Source organism: Myotis davidii, unplaced genomic scaffold (assembly GCF_000327345.1).
Source record: "Myotis davidii unplaced genomic scaffold, ASM32734v1 scaffold44, whole genome shotgun sequence".
NCBI classification, from domain to species: Eukaryota; Metazoa; Chordata; class Mammalia; order Chiroptera; family Vespertilionidae; genus Myotis; species Myotis davidii.
The window spans coordinates 6447325-6458609 of record NW_006299705.1 but is presented as its reverse complement, the minus strand read 5'-3'; the positions used below and the strand labels follow the sequence as shown (position 1 = coordinate 6458609).

General features: G+C 41.1%; 1 protein-coding gene across 1 annotated transcript in view; it reads right to left on the bottom strand.

Annotated features, from left to right (window-relative positions):
- The window catches only part of RASGRF2 (Ras protein specific guanine nucleotide releasing factor 2), a 181409-nt gene that overhangs the window by 34392 nt on the left and 135732 nt on the right, over positions 1-11285 (bottom strand). Inside the window, exon 18 of the mRNA XM_015571662.1 lies at positions 5740-5886. Coding sequence (XP_015427148.1) covers positions 5740-5886 — 147 coding nt within the window. The remainder of the gene's footprint in view (positions 1-5739; positions 5887-11285) is intronic.

The window sequence follows — 11285 nt, the reverse complement described above, 5'->3', positions numbered from 1 at the left end:
CCCCCTGCCCCAGTGCACAAATTTCATGCACCAGGCCTCTAGTGATTTTATGATGAGTTTAAAATAAAACTTAATGAGAACCTTTGTGTATTTCTTCTTGTAATTTTCACAAGTCCACAAAACATAGTTCTTGCTTTTACGGATGAGAAAATAGGCTCAGAGAAGTTCAATGATCACCTAAGGCCACAGAAAGTTAAAACAGAGCCAGGATTTATGTCCAATTCCAAAACCCAGGCTCTTCCACTGAAGCACACTGCCCAGGAGGCTGTTTGCAGGGAGTGCAAGTGCCCCTGTTCATTGCTGTGTGATTTGTCCCCGGATTGGAGAGGGTGCAGGCCGGGCTGAGCACCCCCTCCCCACCACCCCAGTGCACAAATTTCATGCGCCAGTCCTCTAGTGATTTTTATGATGAGTTTAAAATAAAACTTATTGAGAACCTTTGTGTATTTCTTCTTTTAATTCTCACAAGTCCATAAAACATAGTTCTTGCTTTTACAGATGAGAAAACAGGCTCAGAGAAGTTCGACGGTCACCTAAGGCCACAGAAAGTTAAAACAGAGCCAGGATTTATGTCCAGGATTAATGTTCAATTCCAAAACCCAGGCTCTTCCACTGAAGCACACTGCCCAGGAGGCTGTTTGCAGGGAGTGCAAGTGCCCCTGTTCATTGCTGTGTGATTTGTCAGCCCTGGCATCACTGCTGTCTTCGGGTCTCAGGCTGGTGTAGAAATGTAACAGGAACAAACCACCAGTATGAAGGGCGACGGTGGCTTCTGCCAAAGCAGAGGGGGTGTTTGAAGACTTGATAAGAAGTAAAGTAGAAAGTAAGCAAGTTTCAATGGCCTTTTAAGAAAATTGCTGAGGCAAGAAGGAAAGAAAAGCTAGAAACTTAAAGGTGGCAAAGGAGACAATCAGACCAGTTTGAAAACTAAAATATAGCAATCTATTTAAAAAGCCAAATATCTATTACTCTTGGTCAAAGTTTCTTGAGAACAAAACCAGTGTTACCTAAAAAGGTCTTTGAAAATAGAGAATGTTCTAGAAGTGGTTAACATGAAGAACACCCCCAAAAGGGGCCAAACCTTAAATTTCCTGATAGTTTTCTGCCCAACTTCATAACCAACTGTCTGAAAAAGGAAGAGAGGAAGGTTTTCTGTACATTAGTTTGAATTCTCTGATGGCAACTCATGACCTCTTCTGGGTAAGATGCTCTCAGCCTGATGCGTATGGAACAATATTCATATCCTTGCCATTAGGTAAGTTTCCCCCACAAACCAAACTAATAATAATTTTAAATCCTGCTATATATCTTTCTACAGAATCCTCCACACACCTGGAAATGCTTTTCTGTGGGGGTAGGGGATGAATGGTAGCTTCCTATGCAGAAGGGTGTGTATAAAGTTGTGAATGAGTATGCACCTGTGCATTCAGGTACTGGGGGTGGGGTAGGGGGTGAGGGGAGCAGGGGATGGCCACAGCACTATTTGAGATATCCTAAAGAAACTAAAGCACAGGGTTTTAGAGAGGTTGGGAAGAAGGTATGAAAACAGGCCATTTTCTCCCTCTCAATTGTTAACATATAAGAATTTCTACAAAGTGTTTTTCATGCATAAAAATGGTAGATTTTACCATTTTAACATTAAAAATAAAATGTACTTTGGGAGGGAGAGTAGAAGCCACACAACACAAAATTTTAGTAGGCACACAATATTTATGGAGTGTCTTTGTGCCAGTCATTTTTGTAGGATGCAGGATACAGCTATGGACAAGGAAAATTAATTAGCTGCTCACAGGAACTGGCCTTCTACTGGAGGAGACAAATAAAGTTATAATGTAGTGTTATTAATATCTCTTTACAGGTACTTAAGGAAAATTCAGATATTGAAAAGAGCTATGTGGAAGTTACCTAGGCTAATGTGAGAGAGAGCACAGTCACTAAGCTGGGTTGAGGAAGGCCTTTCTAAGCAGGAGGCACGTGAGTTGGGACTTGAACATTGAAAAGAAGGTGGTTATCTGGAGATCTGGGGGAAGAATGTTTCGGTAGAGCAGTGAATGAGACAGCCAGCTCAGCATGACTGAGGGCAGAAAGCAGCCCAGTGTGGCTGGAGTCCAGTGAATATGGGGACAGGAGAAGTTATACAATGAGCAAGATCACCAAGATCTTCCAGGTCAAGTTAAAGAGCTGGATTATTTTTCTTGCTCTCTTTTTTTCCCTGTATCACTGGTTTATTTTAAAAGGAACAGCCAAATTGAGGAGATGCATAGGACAAGGGGTGGGTAAAAGGCACACAGCTTCCATACCCACTGTAGGCTCATCACTCTCCCCGAATCTTCAGGTGTTCACCAACCCGGAAGCTCTAAAAGCTGGATTTTATTCTCTGGTATTAGGAAGCCATCAGAGGGTTTTGTGCTGGGGAACCATATCATCTGATTTACATTTGGAAGTGTTACTCTGGCTGCCTTGTGTAGCATGGACTGGATGGGGCAAAAGTGGACCAGGTATGAGGCAGTAACCCGGCTGATCCAGGCGAGCAGGTTGTGGCAGGAGTGCTGAAAACTGTTCAAAACAGAGGGGCTAAGGCTTACTGATGGATCAGATGTGGAGGTCTGTGCCCAACTGAATAGTGTCCCTCAACATTCATGTCTACTCAGAACCTGTCCATGTTACTTTATTCGGATATAGGGTTTTTGCAAATGTTACGATGTCCAACTGGATCAGGGTGGACCCTAAATCCAATGATTTGTTATAAGAGGTATAGTTATAAGAGGGGACTTTGGACACAGATACACTCGGAGGGAAGAGGCATGTGATGACAGAGGCACAGATTGGAGATCTGCAGACATAAAGTGAGTTCAGGGACCCCAACTCTGGAAGTCTCTCCAGAGAAGGGCTCCGCTCTGTCTGAATAGCAGGCCTGTCTGGTCCCGCCCAGGTTCAGTTACCGTGTTTGTTGCCCTGCTCTGTGTCTTTGATCACACCATCGGAGCTTGCCAGGCTGGCTTCTGCTTTGCCTCTGTACCCCGGAGGGAGGCGGCCGCAGAGAGGTGGAGGGTCAGAACGTAGGCACTCATGCCTGCAGCTGCTCCACAGCCTTTCATTTTAAATTCTGTATCTGCTTTGAAACTTACAGAAAGTGCAGGGAGGAGACTATCTCCGCCTCTGATTGTGTACTGAAGGGCTCCGTTCAAAGACCCTCCAGGATTTCAGACTGATTCTGAGCAGCTGGCTATGGAATTCTACTCCAGGGAATTAGCTTAACAATGCTGAGTAATCAATGATTCAACCCCGTGCCTTATGCCAACAGCTTTGGGGCCATCCCCTCATCCTCTGAGGGCAACCTCAAACACTCACAGTGTCAATAACAGCACAATATGGCAACACTCTAAGTGCATGCTGCCGGATCACCCCATTCCTTCCCTCTCACACACTGGCCACCCCACCTGTGCCTTGAAGGTTGGAGTCACCTCATGAGGATGATCAAGAGACACTAACGCCCCTTTCCTTCAAATTCTCTGCAATTCCATCTTCCTTCAACCCTGGAGAAAGCAGCAAGATGTGATAGAAGAAACAATGGACTTAAGATTGTTTAATGGGCTTATCTCACTGAATGACCTTGGGAAAGTCCCTTTATCTCTCAGGGCCTCAGTTTCCTCTTTGGTAACAAGAGGTGCTTATCTAGATGCCTCTAAAGTCCCTTCCTCAGTGTCTCCTTGGACAAAACTCAGGTCTCCCACAATGCATCCTATACCCTCACTTCCCTGGCATCATAAATCACCTGCCCCCCGTCTTTCCTCTAGCACCTCAGTCTCCCTGAATCCTTCCCCTCTACTTAAAAAAGCCTTTCCTCAACACTGCCACTCTCTCACATGTGTCAAAGGAGTCGTGTCTTTCTTGCTTATCATACTCTAGGAACCCTTAGAGTATTTGTAAGCAGGCAAGAGCTCTCAGCAGGAGGAATAACGTGTCACCTTGCTCAATGGTCCTGAGTGCTTCATGGGGTAGTAGAGCAATACCCATTCCATGCACTGACTGCACCCATGAGTTTATATAAGGCCCCCTGAATGGTAATAGACCACAACCCAATGCATTTTATTTTTGAAGTTTCAGTGACACTGAGATGCATCAAGTGGATCTGTGTGGCACAGACAAAATCAGCTCCGACTGTAGGAAAGGATGATGGGGGTTCTTAAAAGTCAAGTCACCAGAAGCAAAGAGTCTGAACTAGTATCCTGGAATAAGTCCCAAGGCTTTGGGAATGTGGAAGCCAGTAGCCTAGTGAAGTTAGCAGAGATCTGTACCAGCTCCAGGGGTGGCTGTTAAGACAGCAGGCTTCACAGGAGCATCTCTGTGGATCGGCCAAAGCTTATGCATTAGCAGCAGAGGCACCTGGAACCAGCAGGTAGGGTTTGAAGTAGTTAGGACATGACATCTGGCCTCAAGGAGCACTAGCAGGCGAGTAAGGACAGGAAAACAGCACTGGGAATTTGGGAATATTTCCAAGAGTTCTTTGCAAGATGGACTTTCCAATGATGCTCATATTGGATGCAGGATGGGGGAAGCAGTTCTCACATTACTGTCACTCAAGTATAAGAAGAAACCAGGCCCTGTCTTGAGGCCCCACACCACAGTCCTGAACCACTGGGTCTTCATGCAAAAGATCTTACAAACAGTGGGGACTCAGTCAATCTGTTCAATTGTTTTTACTTTTAAAAATCCAAGATTGTATATTCACTTTATCTTTTGTGGATAAATATACTAACACAGACTTTCCGTTTATTGGAAGACTTTGGTATTTCCTGAGTCAGGAGATTCCTGAACCTCCCTGCCTTGGAATTTACCACACTTCTCCTCCCATCCTGCCCTTCCCAGGGTCTGTAACCACAAGACTTGAGGTATCAGTGAAAGTGTTTTCAGTTTAGTAGCTGAGGACTAAGAAGAGAGGCTTGTATACACTTGTGGAAACTTCGGCCTCAGGAAAATGCCCTGCACAGGGCAACACGGGGCCCAGCCTTGGGACACCCTCCCCCCTGGCTGGGGATTGGCTCTGCCTGTCTGGTATGTCCCCACACAGTATTTCAGACAAAGTCTATTTGTATCATTTCAATGGAAGATGGCTGCTCAGTGCTCAATGTTGAAACTTTCAAATAGTCTATTAACAAATCTTAAAACCTGATTTAGAGCTTCAAAGTTACTCTTTGGCCTACCCTGGAGCCTTCATGTCATCTACATAGGACTTCAATTCCCATATGGGCATTTCATCTTCCTTTCCCCCAGAATCCATACGTTGCTGATCAAGCCAACACTTACTAACTGGTATGCAACTGCCAGAAGATACAGAAACTCCCAAGAATTCCATTCCTTAAGTCTATGTTACTGTCACTACTCATCAAGGGAGATAGACAAAGTCCTTTTTCAAACCACAAATTCTGAAAGTATTTTTTATTCAATTTCCTAAGAAATGATTCAATAATCTAGAAATGATCTACCAGGTACTTGTACAGAAATATTATCTACCAAACTAGGCCAACGTATCTGGTTATTGTAACTAGGAATTCATGAACCATATTGATGCCTAACCTATCCTTTTCATCAAACATTGCCCAATTTTAAGGGCAGAGACCTTACTCACACAGTGAATAAGTATGGTGTGAAATCATGTTGGTTAGAAATATGATTTTCCAAAAGTAAACTAACTTCTTGGAATTGAGGTTCCACTGAAAGACTGTCAAGAATACTAACCCTGGGGAGCAAATGTGCACGGTGCTGAGAAGTGCTCTGTCTTGAAGAAATGATGGCCCTCCTGTGCCTCTCTCAATTCAAGCCAGCATCTCTGTCTTAACTCTTCAGGAGTGGAAGGCCTCTGGGTTAGAAGGCCTAGGAAATACACTACAGTGAAAGCATCATTCTAAGAGTTAAAACATTATAATTGTTATTGTTTATAGCTAATATTCATTCAGGGCTTACTTATACCAGGGACTAAACTCATTTAATCTTTACAACAATCCTTTAAGTCAGAGCTATCCCCATTTTATAGAAAATAATAATGATATAACAGTAATAACTTCTATAGTGTTTATTATATGCATGCACTGTTCTAACACTTTACACATATTATTAACTTATTTAACCCCCATAATGACCTCATAGAGTAGCAAAGTTTTTGCACTGCACAATGTCACCAGGTACCATTCACATCAACCATGGATGTGACTATAGCAGTCACAGGTTCTAATTTCCTAATCTAATATAGACTTCTAATTTCTAGAAGTCTAATTTATAAGGCTTCTAGAATGAACAAACACCTCCTAGTTCGCCAGCCTAGCTCTCTGGTTACATAGCATCTCATGCTGGGACACACATCACATCTGTACTTTCCCCAGGTCAGAAAAAAAAAAGCACCACTGAATCGAAGTATGAGGCCTGGTGTACACTCACAGGCACAGAAATTGGAATCCCACAGGAGCCCTCTAATTGCATGTTTCTTTTCTCGCGAGACCACATATTGCACAAAATTTGCTTCTCCTAAAGATACTTTAAATTAATGAGTTTGGGGATCAACAGAGATGCATTTAATTTTGGGACAGCACCTTATGTGTCTATTTGACTTTCAATTTGTGCACATTCTAATATATATTTGTATATGTATTAAATTGAGATGGTTAAAAATGCACATTTTCTTTTATAAGAATAACTGATTACATGTAAAAGACTAAGGTTGAGAGGGGTTCCTTCCTGTATTCTGAACTGGGCAGTTCAAAAGCTAGAAAGCATTTCTCAGACTCTCCTGCAACTCAGGTTCTGAATGCAGATTTGGGCCTGGACGGTGGAAGGTAGACGAAGGTCATTGCCAGTGCAGCGGCAGCACAGTGTCCAGGCCCACTGAGGCAGCGGCAGGGTCCTGATCCTTGATGCAGCCAATGGGTGTCTTCTTAAGGCAGAATTTTCCGCAGCCATCTCTTACTTGCTCCCCATCCAGGACAGCAGAGGCAGCGCCCCCTAGGGGTCAGTTCTACCTGGTGTCTCAAAAGTGATTCCTGGAAGCCCAGCCTCAAGCCCATGTACCCAAGTCCTTACAATAAATCTCTTCCCAAGAAAAATAGCTAATGTGTTCCCCACACCAAAGCCTTCAGAGGTAGCAGGCAGCAAGTGCCCGATGCCAAATTCCCAGGAATTAGCCCATGATGCTCAGGAGCTACCTTTCCTGGCAGATGTCAGATGAGGGAGGCAGTGCCTGAGCAAGTCTTGGCATTCAGTTAAAACAGCATGTTCCCCATTTAGAGACACTGCATCTCGGGGCTCTTCAGGTTTGCTGTGCTGAGGCCTGCCTTCTAACAAACCTGCCTGATTTCTACGTCAACACTCATACTGATTACACTTGCTTTCCAACTCTGCCCCCCCCACCAGCCCCCAACAGATAGGAGGAAGGGGGGGAGAGGAGAGGGGGAGGGAAAAGGGAACCCTAGTAGAGGTAAGGAGACTTCACAGAGAAGCATATACAGAGAGTCCAGAGGCCTGATTCACCCTGAGGACAGTCCTGGGTGAATCAGGCCCTCTTTGCCCATGTTCAGAAGATAGTCGGCCCGTGAGAGTTTTAAAAAGCCCGTCTCTGTCTCTGTTTGCCTGGCAGAACCTGAACCTCATTAAAATGAAAACCTCACCACTGCAAAGGATCGTTCTATAGATTCAGAGTAAAAGGCTGACTAAGAAAATAAAAGAATTTAAATAGAAGATGATAAGCTATACAGGACTAACATGTGGCCAATGAATTCATTGGTGCCAATAAATGTTCATAGTAATATCTTCATTCCGAGGATTTCAAGTAGCAAATTACTTGCACGCAGTGCATATACAGGGATCTTTGTATATAAAGTGGAGAGGCTACACTGGGGACAAAATAATACTTATATTTGGACTAGGAGGTCCTCTCCAGGTGTATAATGTTCAGTGAGCTCAGCCAACATTATAAAAGCCCATGACTGGTAAACAGCACATCCTCTGGAGGGGTCCATTTCTGCTTCTGGTTCCTGAAGATGCTAAGATCCAGCTCATATACTCAGGTGTAAGAGCGAGGATTAACAGCATCCCAATCGCACAGTGAGTTCATTCATTAGAGCTTATTCCCCAACATCATCCCAGACGCAAGACTGTTTTCTTTCATGATCACACATAGGAAATGCTCTCTAATGAGGGAAATAAAATCAAACCAGCAGAGCAGCACACCAACCATCATGTATGATCAATTCTGTCACCAGCAAGGTAACTTTTTATCCTATGGGAACTTGCCTATGTATCAGAATACCATTTTTGATACATAGGCAAGTTCTACACTTGACTAACTTACTCTCTTGGTAAGATGAAGTGGGCAGTTAGGCCATGATCCCCAGACAGAATCCGAGTTGAGTTCTTGAACCATCTGAGACTCTGATCACATGACAGGGATGCAATGATCACAGTGGACAACCGGCAAAACATCACTGCTCTCTTCTTAGCATAATCTTCATAAGGCATGGACAATTCCTTCAGCATTGGATAAATTAACCAACTCTACTATAGGTTAGATATTATAAGAACTTTTAAAGAAGGCAGGGAAAAAACATACAATTAAAATATCCATTATTATCCAGCTTCAAAACTACAATCCCTGGAATTTGGCTCCAGGTACTGTGGAATTGCTAATGCTAGAAAGCTTCCTTCAGAGTTCTAACAAGGATTTTTCTTATAAGATCCCTGGAAAAGAGTTCAAAAAGAACTCACCTAACTCATATCAACTTTCGCTCTAGAAGGAAGAGTTCAAAGGCATTTATAAAACTCTCTAAGCATTGCTCTTCGCTTGAATACTAGAGTCCCTAATAAAATATATTTTTCACTGAAGATAAATGTAATAAGAATAAAATGGTTAAGTCAGCAAAATAACAGGACAAAATAAATGAAAGTACAAATAATTTTAAAAGGTTATTAAGAAACAACTCACATACTATGAAATTCACCAATTTTAAGTGCATAATTTACTAATATTTAGTTTAGAGGGCTGTGCAACAATAATCATAATCCAATTTTATAAAAACTTTTCAAAAATTTAGCAAGATAGTATGGTACTGGCATAAAGATATTCATATATATATATATATATATATATATGAATTCAGAAGTAGGAGTACAGAAATAAATTCTTACATTTATGGTCCATTGATTTTCTATAAAGGTATTAAAGCAATTTAATGGGGAAAAGAATAGTCTTTTCAACAAATGGTGCTGGAGCAATTGGCTGGCTACAGGCAAAAATGATTAACTTAATCCTAAATGTAAGGGCGAAAATTATGAACTTCAATAAAAAACATAGGAGAAAATCTTAGTACATTGGGAAGGGCAAAGAATTTTTAGGAACAACATCAAAAGCAAGATCCATAAATGGGTAAATTGGACTTTATCAAAATTGAAAACTTTTGTGCTTCAAGAACACCAAAATATCCCTAGTGGCAATCTGTAGTCAATCCCTGTTCCCAACCCCAAGCCAGGCAGTCATGGATCTGTTTGCTGTCTTTGTAGATTTACTTTTTCTAGACATTACATAAAAATGGAATCATACTGTGTTGGTTTTTTTACATCTGGCTTTTCCCCCTTTGCACAGGAGTCCTCCAACCTGCTGCCTGTTTTTGTAAATAAAGTTTTATTAGAGTACAATCACACCCGATCATTTGTATATTGTCTATTGTTGCGTTAGCACTATGAGGGCAGAGACCATATGGTCCACAAGCCTAAAACATTTACTATCTCATCTTCTAAAAAACATAGCTGATGCTGACTTAGCATAATATTTTCAAAGTTCATTCATGTTGTAGCATTCATCACCATTCATTCCTTTTTAATGCAGAATAATATTTTATTGTATCACATTCATTTTAGCCATTTACTTGTTGGTGCACATTTGAATTTTTTCTAATTTGGGGCTACTATGAATAATGCTGCTATAAAAATTCATGTATGAATCTTTGTGTGAACATATGGCTTCATTTCTCTTGCATAGATGCCGAATACCCAGGAGTGGAATCACTCGATCCTATGATAAGCTTATGTTGAACATTCTATGAAACTATTAACTGGCAAACTATTTTCCAAAGTAGCTGCTCTATTTACATCTCCACCAGCAAATGTATGAGGGTTTTTGTCTCTCCACATTCTGACTACCACTTGTTATTGTCTGTCAATTTTATTATAGCAATTCAAATGGGTATGAAGTAGTATCTTATTGAGGTTTTCAGTTATATTTCTCCTAATGACCCATCTTTTCATGTGCTTTTTAGTCATTTGTTTACCTATTCAAATTGTCCATCTAGTTTTATTTCTTATTACTGAGCTGTAAGAGTTCTTTGTATGATCTGGATAGATAGAAAACCTTTGTCAAATATATGATTTGTAAATATTTCCTCCCATTTCTCTATGGATTATCTTTTTTGCTTTCTTCATGTTGATATTCAAAGCACAAAACTTCCCAATTTTGATAAAGTTCAAGTTATCCATTTATGGATCTTGCTTTTGATCTTTTTCCTAAAAATTCTTTGCCTAACCCCATGCACTAATATTTTCTCCTATGTTTCTTAATGAAGTTCATAATTTTTGCCCTTGCATTTAGGATTAAGTTAATCTTTTTTGCTTGTAACCAGCCAATTGCTCCAGCACCATTTGTTAAAAAGACTACTCTTTTCCCCATTAAATTGCTTTAGTACCTTTAAAGAAAATCAGTGGACTATAAATGTAAAAATTTATTTCTGACTCCTACTTCTGTTCCATACATATATATGAATATCCTAATGCCAATACCATACTATTTTGCTAAACTTTTTAAAAAATCTTTATTGTTCAGATTATTACAGATGTTCCCCTTTTTTCTCCCTATAGCTCCCCTCCTCCCGGTTCCCTATGCCCTCACCACCCCCCACTGTCCTCATCCATAGGTGTAAGATTTTTGTCCAATCTCTTCCTGCACCCTCCACACCCTCTTCCCCCCAAGAATTGTCAGTCTTCTCCCTTTCCATGCCCCTGATTCTATTACATTCACCAGTTTACTCTGTTCATCAGATTTTTTATTCATTTGATTTTTAAATTCACTTGTTGATAGATATGTATCTGTTGTCACTTTGTTGTTCATAATTTTTTATCTTCTTCTTCCTGTTCTTAAAGAATACCCTTCAGCATTTCATATAATACTGGTTTGGTTGTGATGAACTTCTTTAGGTTTTTCTTGTCTGTGAAGCTCTTTATCTGATCCTTAATTCTAAATGATAGAT